Consider the following 17,461-nt stretch of genomic DNA (forward strand, 5'->3'; position numbering starts at 1 on the left):
CACTGTCAGCAAGGGCGCTGAACAGAAACATCGTTAAACTATTTGGACAGGGAAACTGAGGATGCACTGGAAAAAATCTTGGCAAATATAAAACCAAATATTTTACTCCAGCAGCAGAGCTCCACTCTAAGCTGTGTTAAGCTTATAGATCTTGGAATGTAAGGCAAGACATGAATCAAAGTTGACTCTCCATCCCCTGAACAGAGGTCTTCAAATAACAGAGGTCTGTAAAAGGCTGCTGTGGGGCTACCAGTGTGGGACAGAAGCTGGAGTATAGCGCCCTAGCACCTCAAAATCCCTTCAGTCTGACCTCAGGCTGCTTCTCTGACACAGAAGCAGAGCAGCCTGAGGTGAGAGCAGCAATACCTACCTACACACCTGAATGGCTCAAATATGCAGAAGCATCACTTATTGCTCATGCCAATACACCGTGGGTTCCTTCCCTATGTTTCTTTTACAGAGACGAGATATAAATAGCAAAGCCAAATTTATCTCTATCTGTTTACCTTTTGGAAAGTTCATATCCAAAACGTTATTTAGGTCCTCCAGAGGACAGCTCACAGTCATGTGGAGACTTGCATTGACTGAACTACCAGTGTGAATTAAAAGTGATGCAGCTGAGATGAACTGAGCACCAAAATAGACACTCTTGCTTTCTTACTGACTTCAAGTAAACTGAACAAGATGCAGAACATAAAGCAGAGCATTTACACTGGAAGAGTAAAAAGAGGTTTGCAGTGCTTCAGCAATATCAGTGAGCCCACATGCAGACACACAAGCATCAAAGCTATGAACAAGTACTGGTGTTTGGGCTTCCCAGGAGGCAGGCCTTACAAGGACCGTGCATTATTCTGTTGGATATGTTTGTGCAATGGCCTCAGCATAAGAGCTGACCCTCCCAAAAGAATTACTTGCAACACAAGTAGCAAGTTACATAAAACAAAGGATATCCTTACCAGTGAACCGTTTCTTCCCAGCAATATCATATTCTGACACAGGGCCAGAGCCAACAACACTAGTCTCTGGATAGTCTATTTCTGATTCTGTTGTTGTAGAAGTTGTGGTGGTAGTGACAGTGGTGGTGGTTGGTGGCAAAGTGCTCTCAAAGAATTCGTAATCTTCAAAGGAAACATAAAATAAAAACGTTAGCCTGCTTCATGTTCTTTTAGCTTAACCGGAAAAGGGAAATATTTCTGTTACCAGACACAATCCCAAAGGAGTGCTATGCATCCTCCCACAGCTGCTGTGGGTCCCTTGCGGGCCTCTAACTCATGGTCAATCACACCTCAGTCTTGCAAAGACTTCTACCAAACTGATGGACAGCAAACACAAATACTAATGACTTTGGTGGCTGGGACCTCACTCACACAGGTGAAAAGGGTGACAATTAACAAATGTATTCATAAAGACATACTCTGAATGCGCTTCATCTGCCACCTCCCCTTACAACCCCACAAAAGAAGACAGTACAGTAACTGAATCCCTGGTCACAGCCCTCAGATGCCAAAGAAGGGAGATGAGGAAGTAAAAAATACGGCTTTTTAAGACACCTCTGCATTGTTCTTCTAAAATCTTAGAGCTGGTTCATACTACTCTTAAATTTTCGGCATGGAGGCATGAATACTTGCCATCCATGGTCCCATTAGGGAAAGTAATGTGAATCTCCTGATATTTAGTCCTCTTTGGTATTCAGTCCCATTGAATCCAGTGCTCTTTGCAAAGCCACCGTGCTACAATACTGACAGACAAAATGAAGGAAAAGAAACATTTGGCATCCCTGCATTGTCCTTTTGTACAGGCTATGGAAACTCAGCTGTCTGCTTTGACTGTTTTCTCCTAATACTGCTGAAATCTGTTTTCTGTAGGTGATCTGCCCCTGAAGGGAACCCCAGCAAAAGAACTGCACACTGAGTATATTCCACTTACACAAGGATATAAGGAACATGCTTTGTAAGACTTGTGCAGTTCTAAGTTCATCTTCTCCTTCCCACATTCTAAACATTAGCCTTAGTATGCAGCTGTCAGAATAAAAAGCACAAAAGTCTAGGATATGTTCCCTACAGCTGCTGCACTCTCTTTTATTTTATTTATTTTTTTGGATTGGTTTGACTTATATTCCCAGCACTGCATCCACAAAGAATAAGCGTTATTATTCTGGAGCCATAAATTCTACTACAAAGCTGATACTAAAAAGCTTTGAGTTTAACAGAGGTTTGTATTTATCTGCTTTAATATGTGGGAGTAGCAGATGAATCTGAGGAATACAAGAAGCAGAAACATCAGAAGTTAGTGGTGACATAAAATGAATACTAGTTCCAGTAATTTATTATTTGCATTCCCTGTACAAACTTGTAATTAAATGCTAGGATTTGAAGCTTCTTCTTAAGCCAAGTTTTATGTGTCCTGACTTATAATAACAAGAAGGCATGAATTATAACCCCCAAAAATGTTTCCCTCTTCTATCTGTTTTCAAATCTCTTTAAGTTCCACGTGGATTCAGCAGACTAATTATTTTATAAGTAGGTGATCTCATTCAGTATGAGAATGTTTTATAGCCTAAATGAAGACTACAGATCAAAAAAATAATATATTCATAATGCTGAATTAATAATTCATTAGCACTCTAGTGATAAAAACTCAAGTTTCCAGGAATCAGATAGTAATTTGATTTTTTACTGTAAAAGAATCCAGTGGGTTTGGGCTGGAGTTAGAAGTTGTACCAGAGAAAGTCTAGCATTGAAGTGGCGAGTGTATGAACCAGCTCTGAATGTGATTTGTTTCCAGAAGAGATTCCAGTTAGATTGCAGGACTGACAGAAAGGGACCCTCAGGCCCAGAAACAGTAGCATTTGCACCATGGCTGTTCACATATGTAACAGGGCTCTGGAAAGCTTTTCCATATCACCACTGCTTGCTTAAACTCCTGCACATCAACCTGTCACCCTAAACCCGACTCCAAAGAAAGAAAAGGGGAAAACAAAACAGTAAAAGTCACTACTTGCAACAGATATTTAGAATTAAACAGTACCATCATCATATATCACATATGCCTCTGGAGTTGCTGTCACATCTGAATCCAGTCCTGAGAATGTGTCTACTGAAGGAGAAAGAAAAATATCATGTAAGAATTCAATAGCCTCCCTAGTAAAATACTTCTGGAATAAAGTTTAAAATAAATATATATATATATTCAGTTGATTTGTAAAGAAATAAAACAAATGCCAAGTTTCTGGGTAACACAGTGACAGTCCCTTCTGCTCACTTAGAATAAGAAAACAATAACTAGTCACAACAGCCAGGAGTTTTGCTGGGAGAAAATTGGTCAAGAGCTACTACTAAAAATTAAGTGTAATGCACCTTCCAGGGGCTCTGACCTGTGCCCTGGGGGTTTTGGACCAAAGGCAGACTGTCTGCAAGTACACTATGCTCAAGTCAGGATTTGACAGTATTTTATGGTCTCAGGAGCAGCAAATAAGAAATTTATATACCATATATATATATATGTCCAAGAAATTCAAATAAACATGAAACGTCTTCAAATATCTTTTGCAGGGCAATAAAAAATCAAGCAATCCACAGAGCCATGCCATTTATAGACTATGTCAATGCAGTCCCAAAGGAATGGATTTGTACAAGGAGGTGGTTGGTGTTGTATCTCTCAGGGTTTTAATTTGCACTAGCTCTACTTCCTGTGTATCATCTCAATCTCTCTGCAGGTCATGTATCCAGTACCTGACACACCAACCGTCAGCTACCTCATCTTGTGAATTCTGGAGGCTTCCTCCCATGCTCTGAGAAACACATTTCTCTGCATGTTATTGTGGGAAGCCAAATAGTTCAGAAAGCTCCGGTTAGCCATGAAAAGCAATGCAAAGAAAGCAGAAGTGTTGTGCTGGAATCCATGGCAGGTAAAATCAGAGGTCTCCAGTTAAATGTTGGGGTTGAAGAAAGGGTAGTATATGAATACAAGCAAGAGAAAGGCAGCATTGACTATCCAAAATTTGGTAATGTTTCTGAAAACAAACAAACAAACAAAAAACTTGATATGAAAGAAAAAAATGATATTTTTACTATACCTGTACTATGAGCATTACAAAATTTCAACAGCCAACCTCAAATAACTTACAAATATAATCTGAATGATATATTTTCATTTTGCAAGTACAAGTATTGTACAAAGACTGATATTTTTCTACTGCAATCTGTTTCTTTAAAAACAGCTCAAATCACACAGCAGTAATTTTAATTCCAAAATAAGCTATGAAAACACAGGAAATTGGTTAATTCTTGCCAGACTTTCATATAGCAAAATACGACATTTTCTCATGGCAGACTTCTGCAGCCTCTCTTCAGGAGATCAGCCACTTACTTTAAAGCCTCTTTACTTCTCCGAGGCTAGATAGATCCTCTGTGGAATTCTGTAGAGCTTCTCACCCCAGTTAGATGGTATCTACCACTTTATGCAATGTATGCACTTCTCTGATTATATCCAAGTAACCAGGAGGCTTGGGTTTGCACAGCTGAAGTCCTTCAGGGACAGATTTCAACTCATTCACACCTATTATCTAATCAGCCCTCATCCACATAAAATCCAGTGTAAATAAATCTTACTTTATATTTCTGTGCTAGTGCAGCGTCTTCTATTTCACTGTGTTTCTTTAGCATTAGCTGTGGCACGAAGGCAACAGGGATACTCCCATAGTACCTGCCATTTTAATTTTCTCCACATAAACCAGCTGCAGTCCTCCAGCTAGCTCCAAGCACCCTCGCTGCAGCTTTTCAATTAACCCTGCCCGTACCAAGTGAAGCTAAGTTTTGTTTGCCATCTGTAAGGACAGCAGACCACCCAATAACCACTCGATGTTCTCACATAAAGCAAGTGGTTAAGGATCGATTGACTTCTAATCTTTGTGAGATCAAGAAAAACGTTTAGCTGGTTTCATTGGCAAATCATGCCTGTGCGGTCAAACTCCTTCTTGAAAGTTCAAGACTGCTGAATCTAGCGAAATGTTGATAATAAATTCTGCTGGGTCAAGCAAAATTTATGCCAGAGAGTAAGCAAATTTGCCAAAGTGTGAGTCGAACATGTGGCGGTGTTTTTTGGCGCTTGTAGGCTCTGACTGTTTAGGAGTAAAGCTCTTAGCAACAAAATATCAAGCTTTGAGAGAATAAGTATTTCATTAAAGGAACTGGAGTATTTTCCAGATGAAGTTTAAAGGGAAAGACAATATAAAAGTACGATTTGGAAACAATCAAGGGAGAACTGCATGAAGTGTTTTGATAGCTCAAGTAGTAGTTGTTTATCCCTCTTGAAATAGATGCAGCACTTGCTAAACAAACAGAAACCAATAAATAAATACTATAGTGATGGTTTCTCTTCAAGCAAGTTCCTCTGTGGAACAGGCAGGTTGTTTTGCTGCATTCATCAACTGGAGGCAGGTCACCAGGATGAAGGGAAAATAAATAAATAAATAAATAAATTCCAGAAAATCCCATTAACTACTCTTCAGATAAACTTTCATACTTGCAAGTTAGGGATTAATATTTCTCATGTTATGAATAAGAAGTGGAAATCCAGCATCATCTTATACTTTCAGTCTTCCACTTCAAAGCATTTACAGACTTACTGTTGAAATGTCAGGCGGTTTAGGAGTGACTTTAGAAGACATTCTCACCGAACACACAAATTTGCACAAAAAAAACACTGTTCCTCATTCATGCCTCTAACAAAGTTCAAAAGGTTCATCAAGCCTATCTGGTAGAAGGAAAAAAAAAAAAAAAAAAAAAAAAGCAGAATGTTTTTAAATACTCATAAAATCACATGAATTGCCTAACCCACACCTCTCCTAAAAATAACACTGCAAAGTTTTGTATTGTTCAGCTTCTGGAGCCTACACTCAGACTCAGGCCAGCCATATTTCACAAACTGTTATTGTTCTTAAAATGTATATTCTCAGAAGATGTCCTTCAGGTACTAAATAGCACAGGCCAAAAAGACGAAGCACTACAGAATTATAAGCAACATTTACGGCAAGCAAAAGAAGCTGTTGGGAGTGGGAAGCACACCAACACTACTGAAAATTACAGTCCCCTCCAGGCAACTTTGAAAATACCAGGTTGACCACATAGAGCAATATTTGTAAGGTATTTGTAAACACAGTTAAGAACATTGAATGCACCAAAGGGAAAATCAAAAAATCTTCAAATAAATGTCTAACGATGATGTCACTTATATATATATATATATGTTTTCATGTATATGTATACATAGCTATCTATGCATATATATATATGCATACACACCCCTATAAGTACAGTCAAACATGGGGCTAACTGTTGCATAGATATTAATACTACAAATCACTGTCATTCCATCTGTGCGTGGCAACATTATCTATGACTCATTATTTATCGAGTGTACTTGGCAAGTAAATTTTCAGCCTTCTGAGATCCTTTCCAAAGATGCTATCCTTACATTCACTCTTAGTTGCTGAAGCCACACCTTTCTGTATCTTCTGCTCTCTTCAACATGACAGTTCATGTTCTTAGGCCACAGTTACACGACCTACTTGTAAATCTGCTTTGTCTTCAGAAACACAGCTCTACAATGGGAAGCTAAATGGGCTTAATTACCTCTTGAAACTGGCTACTGCGACTGTCAAATGTGTGACTTCCATCCCTTGTTTAGGTTATACACATGCTTCTACTGCCTGGGTGTGGATTATTCTGGGGACTACCTATAAGTGGAAAGGATGAGGACTGCCATGGTGCTCCCTGATCCAGTTTTATAAAATAAGCAGATTTGCATTGAAAAATAAATAAATAAATAAATAAATACAAATAAAAATAAAAAATGATTTGCAATCCAACATTCAGGTGATGAAAGGATAAAACCTGGTAGGAACAGGCTCAAGACTCCATGTCTCCAGTTGATTTATATTTGTTTACTTTGGATTTCAGTTTGGCACCACATCCTAAATTTGTATAACTGCAACAGAGAAATAATGACATGAACCAACACAGTTTTCAACTTTCAGATGAGAAAGAAATTACTGTGCAGATCTCAGCCTTATCTGTGTAGAGCCAGGGTTGTCTTTCCCCAGATTCATCAATGCTGGCCTACATTCCTGCTTGAAAATCTCTGTCTCTGAGAGCTGGCAACATAACAAGAATTTAATTTTGTTGGTGCTACTATAGCCGAAAAGAGAGATTTTTCAGAACTTCTGGTGAGAAAAAACACAAAACAGACAAAATGTATAGTGTCTTTCAGGTCCATACCTGGTCTGAACTGGAGTGAGGATTTGATTCTAGGGGGGTGTTTTAACCACAAAAACTACTGCCTGTGTTTGTGCACGTGTGCAGGAACATATGTGAAAAGATTGGATCCAGCAAAAGGCAAAGATTTTGCTGAAATAAATGTATTTACATGAAAAAAAAAAAACTTCATCTTCGGGGCAATTTGACATTTTTAGTGGAAATGCATTTTTACACACAAAACCTTCTCCATCTGCTCTAATCTTGGCTCCTACCTTACCATGTGGACCAAACTTTTCAGAGGCAAATTCTTTCCTGCGTTACAGTTGTGCAAATGAGCTGTATAAACGGCACAACCAAAGAAGTTCAAACAGTGCAAAAGGAAGTTACCTTCTGCATTGCACTCTGGCAGGCCATCAAATCCTATCACCAAGTTGCCCTCGTCATCATACTGCCCATAGGTGCCTGGAGGACAGGTTGGGGGTGGTTTCTCAGTGGGTGGTTCAGTTGTGGTTGGTTCAGGAGTGGTGGTGGTAGTTGTAGCAATAGTAGTTGTAGTGGTTGTAGTAGTCGTTGTGGTAGTTGTTGTGGGTATCGTTGTAGTAGTAGTTGAGGGAGTGGTTGTTTTCTTAATCATTTCAAGACCAATCAGAGGTTTCCCTCCAAGGCTTATTATTGGTTTATCTTGTGCACTTGCTACTGGCTTACTAAATCTGCCATGTCCAAATAAAGGTATTCCATCAGGACTCACCATTGGGGCACCCTTTTCATCTAGGAAAAAGAACACAACCAAAAAATCTCATTTATTAATCCATTGAAGGTTTATAGTATGGTATTTAACAATAGTAGGTACCACAAGAACACAGACTGATTATGGCCTCCTGTAATTAAGCTGACAGAGAAGAATGTTGTTATCTAGGAAAGACCCATGGCTAAGGAAATTAGAAAAAGCTTCCAAGAAACCTCAGGTAAACTGCAGTGCTGTTCACTTTATCAGAAGTTTGATAACATTTCTTGGAAAGACTGCAGGGAGATTTTATTTCAGAATCACAGCGTGCAGACACTGTTTGCATTTAATCTCAGTCAATCTCTTAACTGTTGATGAAAAGTACAATGAAACAATATATTGTTCCCTGTCAAACATGTGCAAGGAAGAACTGGGATAAGATGGTGAGATGCTGTCACTGCAGATAAACCTTTGTGCCAAGTTCCGGATACTGCAAGTATTCATGCTCAGCAGTTTAACAGCAGGCACTGAATCTGCATTCAAGATCTATTCAGAGTAATTGGTATGCAACCAGCACTGTTTTCACAGATCACATACAGGGCTTTTTACTAGTTGTGTTCAGTTTCAGAGAAGAAAAAAATCACACACATATGAGTGGAACAGTCTAGTGGTGGGGAATAATTCTTTTTATGTAAATAAATAAATAAACAAGCATAAATCGCTATTCTGGCTCAGTTCTGCAGTCCTTTCTAATGCTGCTACAAGTGAGACAGACTTGATTCTTGCTGCCTCATACTCAGGAGACTTGCAGGATGCCTCCAAGCATCCCTAGGTCTTTCTATGCGCTGACTGCCTGATGGTGACTGTTGTGGTTTAACCCGGCTGGCAGCTAAACACCACACAGCCATTCGCTCACCCTCCCCCCTCCCTCTCTGGGATGGGGGAGAGAAACGGGAAAGTGAAGCCTGTGAGTTGAGATAAAGACAGTTTATTAAGATAGAAAATAATAATGATAATAATAATAATATGTACAAACAAGTGATGCACAATGCAATTGCTCACCACCCGCTGACCGATGCCCAGCCTAAGCCCGAGCAGCCGGCCCCCCCACCCTGGCTAGCCACCCCTATATATTTTCAGCATGACGTCAGATGGTATGGAATACCCCTTTGACCAGTAGGACAGAGCGAGGAGCTGAAAAGTCCTTGGCTTAGTATAAGCATTGCTCTGCAGCAATTAAGACATCAGCATGTTATCAGCACTCTTCTCATCCTAATCCAAAACATAGCACCCTACCAGCTGCTAGGAGGGAAAATAACTGTCCTAACTGAAACCAGGACAGTGACCTAAAGCACAGGAACCCCAAGTGGCTAGCATGGGACCTGGGGATGCTTGGAGCACACAACAGCCCAAAGATTTGTACAGTGGTCACAAAAAATGTACATTTTTTTTCTGTAAGAAGGAAGTTATCACTTACCAACAATTGTACGTCCATCCCCTCCTAATTTCACTCTGAGAGGTTTGCCTTGAGAATCCTGGAGGTATTTTCCTTCAACGTTTAACACTAGCCCTCGGTCAAGATCTACAATCTAAAAGCAATAGATGGACTCAAATTTAGCTAACACAAGAGAATGTGAAATGAAGTCTCACAGCAGCAGAAATCCTGCTGAAATCTCACGTGTTAAGCATAATATTCAGGAATAGCTATCACACCTACAGACAGACTTTTAAAAGTGAGTCACTAATTGTATAGGAGTCACCGAAAAATTACCACTGAAGAAGGCAAATCTCTAGGAGTTGGGCTCCAGAGCTGCACAAAAACTATGTTCATATTGCCTTCACACGCACAAGAGCAACTCTCTTGACTGTCTTGGGCTACACAACTCTTAAGGTAGATTACTGTAATGTTGCTGTGGGTGTGACCCTGAGTCCTTTTGAAGCTGGGATTTCAAGGTATGTCTACTACTAATATATATATGTATATAATAATAAATAGAAATAAAATTAGACTACTTAGTTTAGATTGAAATGTCAGTGAAAACTAAGTAGCTAAGATTTTAATTGGGGTAGGAGACTGAAGAAAAGGCTCTGTCTCAAAAAACAAATCTGTCCGAGAGAATTGAATTGAATTCAAGAGGTGACTTCAGTTCATATCCAATCCTTATTGCTATTTCATCCCAGAATAGCTGAATTGTATGTTGTTTTAACCTGGGTTAATATATACAGGCAGAGAACGCAAATTAATGTGGCAGAGAACACAAAAATACAAAAAGCAACTAAGTGCCAAGAAGAAACTGGGAAGAGGACGCAAGCAGCACTTTCAAGTTGGCAAGGAAGACTTGAATTTGGTGCTGGAGAAAAGGCTGTAGCAGGAGGGACAGTAAATCATGAGATCAGACAAAGTCTGGGCATTTAGGCTCCTCCCCAGACTTCCCATTCATGGTGCCTGAGCTCTTCTGACAATACTGCTAGGAACTTTCTGCCTGAACCACAAAACCCTTGAAGGTGTCACCTCAAGGCCTATCACCCCAGGGAAGTTACTGTGACACATGTGCTTTCACAGCACCGTGCCACTTGCGCAGTGACTTGGTGTGTCCACACTTGTTCACAAGCTTCTCCCTGGAGTGTGCATCTGGAAGAAGCACCGCTGAGCCCATCCTTCACAGGAACTGTGCCAGGCAGCTTCCACACACACTGCACAGCGGGCAAGCCCCGAGTCCCTGGGTAGTACAAGTCTCCCTGACTGTGAGGAAAAATGTTTCGCTAAATCTATAGGAGTAATGCTATAGTTGAAAATTCAAGTCATTAGGCTTTAAATCAGACATTTGAAATATTCAAATAATGAAATGCAGTATTTTCTTTAGACTGAAGCAGAAAAGTGGAATTACATCACTAAACGCAACCTCATTTTACAGCTTCTTTGACTGACGGCACTGTGCTGTCTTTTCTCAGTGAAAAAGTATGTAAAATAAAAGGCCAAAGCATCTTGAATTTGCAGAGAAGGTCACCCTACCCACTTTGTTCCTTGAGGGCCATTGATTACTCTCTGTCCACTTGGTTTTCCATTATTACCAGGTAGTATTTTTCCATTTCCATTTTTTGTTGTAAGATTAGGCCTGCCATTGTAACCTGAAACAGAGAAGAAAATACACTATTCTGAAGAAAGCTGTACATACTACATAGCACAACCTAAATGCAAAGGAATTATGAACGTACTGTTAAGTATAAATCATGTGGAGGTATTTTACTGGTGCAGGTTATAAACGACTCCCACTAGCAACACATAAGTTTTTGTTACAGTTGCAGATATTCAGGACTTCATCATTATAATATGCCTCGGAATCTGTATTCAATATTCAAACATTAAGCAACCGACCCAAGCTGTGACATCACTGCTGGATCTGAGAAACCATAACAGGCCCAATCCAGCAGCCCCCTTTGGTTGCCCCGCGCTGCAGAGGAGGTAGAAACACTGCCAGTAAAATGCTTAGGGACTTTGTAAACATCTGGGGAGTGTGTTGAGGGGAAAAAAATAAAAAATAAAAAAACATTACTAAACAGAACAACTTTCTTAACCTAACCTTACACAAAGCTGCAGAGTTGAACTGCAATGAGAGGGAACAGGAATTACCTCCCTTGTTTTTACCTCTTAAAGGAATGGCTCTCCTTCTCTAGCTATGCAGAAGCACACAGCTCAGAACTGGAGAAGCTGTGCTACTGACCTGCAGCCCCTCCAGCTCAGAAATGGCAGCAATTTTCCCATCCTAGCTCAGAGACTTGCCTCCAGAAAATATACATGAAAGGATTATAGATAAATGAACACCCCACAGCCATCAACCTCCCAACTCCATGGCTAGCAGTAAGCTGGTGTCCTACCTCCATACAGAAAGCTTTCATGCCAGAGATCTCATCCTCCGTGTTATTATTTACGGTTCACTCCTAGCTGAAAGCTCTGCAAGCTGGTGGACTTCCACACAACACTGAATCTGTCTAAAGCATAGCAGATAAGAAAGCACAGCCACATGGTTCACACGGGCATTACATCACACTGATTAGACAATGTCCTTAAGAACTGGGCTCCCTGAGAACCACCAAAACAAAAAGTAATATGCTGTACTAAATAACTGAGCCTGCATTCTGATAGAGGAATTTTCACCTAATTGGTGATCTTATGAAAAACTCAATTCAGTAAGGTTACTAGAACAAAGGTAAGATACCTTGCCTATAAGGAGGTCTAACAAATTGTCGCTGCAAAGGGCTCCGTAGCCTGGAGTTCAGCAGTCGCTGGCGAGGGGACAGAGTGGAAGAAGAAACAGTTGGAGGAACAGTATGCGCTGTTGTAGATGCAGAAGGACGCGGCCAGACAAAGCTTGGTTTAGATGGGGTATGTTTGTTAAGGGAATGAGTAATTCGTGATGCTATAGCAGAGCTGCCTGGTGATTCAGGAGAAGACATTTTTAATGTTGGAGTTTCTTCCTTCTTTTCCTCTTCAGATCTTAGTTTGTGAGGTAGAAGAGTGTCCATAGATTTCCTTGTATTGCTAGTGGTGTCATCATATGTGTTTTTGTTACCTCTAGAAACAGAAGGGGACCACTTTGCTGCCAAAGATGTGGGTTTCTCTTCCCCTTCTTTCTCATCATATTCACTGTAATAATCATCCTCTTCATTAGAAATTGACTGATGAGATTTAGAAGAGGAGGAAGGAACTTTTTGAGGAAGTTCAGTTTTGGACATTTTAGATGGCAACAGGCCATATTTTTTCTCTGTTTGGGACACTGTCCTTGTAGCAGCCCTAGATCGAGTAGGTAATGAAGGACGAGTTTGCCTTGAAGAAGTGGATGGCAGCTTTAAATTATACTGATTTTCTTTTGCTGTGTTACTGGCAGAACTGGAGTCTGGCTGAGTAAGTTTTGAATTGTAGGGAGGTACCTGAGAACGTGGCTGATGTTGCTTTGAGAGAGACGAACTTGAACTTCCCTGAGAGAAAGATGCAGGCAATCCCCTAGAAGAGGACGCCTCTTTAGGAAACACAGAGCGGCTGCTGGCTCTGTCACTGCCTTCTGTTACATCCTCATCATCATCTTCCTGCAATTCTTCATTGCTCTGGGATAAGGCAGGGGATGGGAGGCGCCGGCCCCTGGAATGCAGTAAGGAAGGACTGGTTTGTGCCTTCTGCAGAGGCTCTGAGCGGGAGGTCTTCTGGGATGGAAGATGAGAAGGGAATGTCTTTTTAGGCAAAGACACACTTGGTTTGGATCGAGCAAGGGTTTCTTTTACTTCTTGACTGTCCTGCTCTTCAAGCTTGTGTTTAGAAAGAGGAGACTGCAAAGAATGCTTTTCTGGAGCTGCTACTTGACTTTGTTGTTCTTCTCCCAAGTCAGAGTGGGGTGACTTTTCACTGTGTGTCTCTCTGAGGTGAGAATCAGGATCAACATGAGGATTTCTTCTCTTAGAATAGATAGCTGAAGAAGACTGCCTGGAAGAGGGTAGAGATGGATTGTGTGCAACATCTGGGTGTAAGGGGTTTTCATCTTGTGAGTCCTCCCTGTAACTCTTATCAACATCCTTTCCATTAGATTTGGCACTGGTGGTAGAGCGAGAGTGAGGTGAAGAGTGACCAGAAACAGCAGATCTCGATGAAACCGCCACCGCTGCTAATTTTGAATCTTTCCATGTCCGAGAACTGGAGCCTGAGGGAAGCCTTGTTTGCTGTGACCTAGAACTGGGCTGTCCTGCTCTGCCCTCTGCTTCCTCACTGTCAAATTTGTTATGACTGTCATGAGCACGGGAGTCTGTTGATTTGGAAGAGGGTTGGTGTGAATGACCTACAGACCCAGACCTACTTGGATGGCTTGGGACCACCTCGTGAGACACAGCAGACTGGTGGTTTGATGGCAAAGCCAGGCGACCAGGCTCTGAAGTTTTAGAAGGCACTTTCACCATGGGATCTGGCTTTTCTTCCACATTACCAGCAAGATCATTACTCTTAGTAGGCAGAGAATGGGAAGAAGCTTTAGGAGAAGGCACATTAGCATTGCTTTGCCTCAGTTGTTTTGTTTCATTGTCTGTGTATTTAGGAACAGATGAGGCAGAAGAGCGCTGTGCTGAGGATGGTGACAGTGCCGATGGCTCACGTTTCTCTGTATTCACCTGCCGAGACAGTTCTGATGTGTGGGTTCGAACAGGGGTCCTCCCTGCAGTAAGGACAGGGTGGACCGTCCGACTGGGGGACATGGGTCTAACAACCCTCCTCTGATCCTCAGCTTTTGGTGGCATCGTTGCAGCTTCTTCAGATGAATTGTGATCATCTGTCACTTCGGTGGACTGGAGATCAGATTCCAGCTCTTCTGTCTTTCTGGAAGGTAACTGAGATTTACTTAGGACCCCTCCTCGAGACAAGATTTTATTCTTGTATTCAGAAAGAAGACTCTTTTTATCACTAACACCAGGTGAACGAACAGATGACTGCTTAGAGGAAAGTGACGTCTGGACTTTAGAAGAAACAGAAGAAGTTTGAGAAGGAGATGAACCAGTATTCACAGGGTTTTTAGCCTCTGAATTGTCTTGAATATTTTTTTGTTGGTGAGCAACTGAATCTTCATTGGGAGCTGAAAAAAAAGTGTTTATTCATAACAATACAAGAAACACAAAAACAGAGCAAGGAAATAAATCAGCCAGGTAGCAAGAACAAGACAACACAGGAGAATATGAGACAGTATTTACGTTTGTACTAACCTATTTATATGGAATTATCATAACTTGGTTAAAACTTTAAGCAATTAAAATCAAATATCTAAAAGCAGGGAGTGCAACATCCTATCAGTGTAATCAAATCTTTAGCAGAGCTTAGCCACATCGATGACATGGTTTTGCGCTGTCTGAGGCTGTGGCTCACATTTTTAGTTCATTCAGTAAATCCCTTGCATCCCAGCAGCATCCCTTTAGCAAGGAAGCAAACACAGAGTTGTATCTGAGTAGGCCAATCTAGCTGACTTCAAAGAGCGAGACTTTTCAGGAATGGTGCAACCAAAGAACCATGTGTGTTTTTCTTTGGCCTTTGGATAATAAGAGCACAGTGTATTCATGCAGCATACCAGGAAATAAATACGTACCATACTCTATTTAACATATTAATTAAAATGTCCACAATATTACATGATGCAGAGTGATGAACACTTATCTACCAGCAGACAAAGTAATGAGAAAAAGAGCTAGCAGAAACAGTGTTAAAGAAGTGAAATCCAATGGGTTAGGTGGAGTGCAGAGGAAGCTACAAAGTCAGTGAGAATGGACATAACTGGGCCCAAGAAAGAATAGGCAGACTAAGCAGTTGGTGAGTGGCTGGTTCTTACCTGCTGGGATGGCAACACTGAAGGCTTTAGACTGAGGACCTGGTCCCCTCCTGTTTGCAGCACGAATTTTGAAAATATAGCGCTCCCCGGCCTGCAGACCATCTATTATGGCTGATGTTGTAGCTCCAGAGTAGGTGATGGACTTTGCTCCAAAAGGCTTGAGAGCAGGGGCGTATGAAAGAATGTATTCTGAAATGATTTGGCAGACGGTTGGAAGGAGGAAACTGAAAACAGTCCTGTTTCCAGCGGACAGACTGTATGGGTAGGATGAATTAGAACGTGCATTACTAAAATTAATACACTAGCAATGCACGCTGAGTCAACAGCTGGAGTATAAAGACATGATTATATATATCGGTAAGTTGAATAAATATGTTTTCATCTTAATAGGAAGAAAAAACAAATCATGTCAATGTGCTAACGACTGAGATAGAATATGTTAGCTATACCTCTGTAAAATACATAGACAACAATCTCCATCAGTGTGAAGAGTCACCAATAAGAGCAGGACAACAGCTGTGCGTTCCAGGGAAGGGGTGGGAAACATGAGAAAGTTACAGCACCAACTACTGCGTGGTTTGGTGTGCTGCACTAGGAGGCCATTTATTGTTTCTGGACACTGACCAATGAAGGAAAAAAAAAAAAAGAAAAAAAAAAAGAAAAAAAAAACTTCTCTGAAAAAATTAACTGCCCCAAATCAAAACCAAAGAAAGCTCAAAAGAGAAAATGTTCTGGAGGTAGAAAACATATATGGACAATGCCAGGAAAATATGAACTGCCCTACTGCCTGTGGAAATCTAGTCTGGAAGACAGTGCAAACGTTGGGTAGATTGCAGCTCACTACAGTCCGGGTACCTGTGCTGTTACAGCCAACAGAGCCTGAACAGATGTTAGGATTCCCAGGGGAAAGAGAAATTTTATACTTACTGATTAGTTACTGTGACTTCTGCAATCAGCAACACACGATCCGGAGAACATTCTTGCAAACATAACTTGTTCATAATGGTGGATAACCCACAGTCATGTTGCTGACTGTAGCAATATCAACAGCAAATAATAAAGTTTTAAATTTTTCTTTCCCATGGCAACTATTTGGATGAAGATCAAAACAGCGTATTCACATAATTATTTTTCAAAACATCAGTATTAAAATCAGGTGACATTACTAATGACCATTAATTACTTTCTTGTCCTACATTTCCAACACAGCCTTTACATGGCTGTAATTGCACCGCACTTTAAGACCCTAGCTGTGCATAAGCAGCTCTGCCAGTCCACTATGGTGAAATTTTACCAGCTCTGAAGACCGTATCATATATGGTGCTGGAGCCTGAGGGGCACCCCTATGAAAGCACCAAAGCACTTTAATCATGTGATCAATTTTACTGCAGACAAATATGAGTGCTTCCAGCTGAGCCTTCACTTTGAGCGGTTTCTGCACTGGGGTTTTAGCTGTAATCTACAACAGGTAAAATCCATGCCTTGATGATCAAGACTTTTATTCAGAAAGGACTTCCATCAGGAAATAACAGCACTGGATGTCACCAAATGGTAGCAATATAACCTCTGTCCAACAACATTACAGCCTTTGCTGTCAGACAACACTGTGTTTAACTACAGCAGGGGACAAGCACCCCTGCACGGGCAGCAAAACACAGCCTCATTGCCACTTAAACTCACCCTGCTCTCACCTTTCAGTTCAGGGTTACAGTGATACCTGTGCACCTCATTCACTTTCTGTAGGGAGGGATATCTCACCCCTCCCTAGGGGTAAGGGATAACTGTGGGCATGAAGAGGAGTTTTCTCCTTACACCCTCAAAGAGACGTATCTCAGAGTGCAGGTAAGACCTTGGCCACATGCGGGCCTCCTTGCCTTTTGAAGCCTCTGTCAGAGGCACTGGTATCAGACCAAAACAGGATTTTGAAAACAATTTCCAAGTGAATGATCAGAGATCTCTAGAAAATAACAACACCATTATGAACCGGGAACTTATATATATATATATTTTCTGAAAATGAGACTACATTCATTGCATTAAAAAATAACATCATCAAAATCAAGAAAAAAAACCAAACACATCAATATGCAAATGTATTTACTGCTCAGTCAAACAAACAAACAAAACAA

General features: G+C 40.9%; 1 protein-coding gene across 1 annotated transcript in view; it reads right to left on the bottom strand.

Moving 5' to 3' along the window:
- Positions 1-17,461, bottom strand: part of FNDC1 (fibronectin type III domain containing 1) — a 66,113-nt gene that overhangs the window by 16,142 nt on the left and 32,510 nt on the right. The window contains exons 7-13 of the mRNA XM_035321773.1: positions 15,333-15,521; positions 12,198-14,588; positions 10,994-11,109; positions 9,458-9,569; positions 7,644-8,024; positions 3,028-3,096; positions 957-1,118 (exon numbers count right to left, since the gene is read on the bottom strand). Coding sequence (XP_035177664.1) covers positions 957-1,118; positions 3,028-3,096; positions 7,644-8,024; positions 9,458-9,569; positions 10,994-11,109; positions 12,198-14,588; positions 15,333-15,521 — 3,420 coding nt within the window. The remainder of the gene's footprint in view (positions 1-956; positions 1,119-3,027; positions 3,097-7,643; positions 8,025-9,457; positions 9,570-10,993; positions 11,110-12,197; positions 14,589-15,332; positions 15,522-17,461) is intronic.

This window comes from Oxyura jamaicensis, chromosome 3, assembly GCF_011077185.1.
Source record: "Oxyura jamaicensis isolate SHBP4307 breed ruddy duck chromosome 3, BPBGC_Ojam_1.0, whole genome shotgun sequence".
Taxonomy (NCBI): domain Eukaryota; kingdom Metazoa; phylum Chordata; class Aves; order Anseriformes; family Anatidae; genus Oxyura; species Oxyura jamaicensis.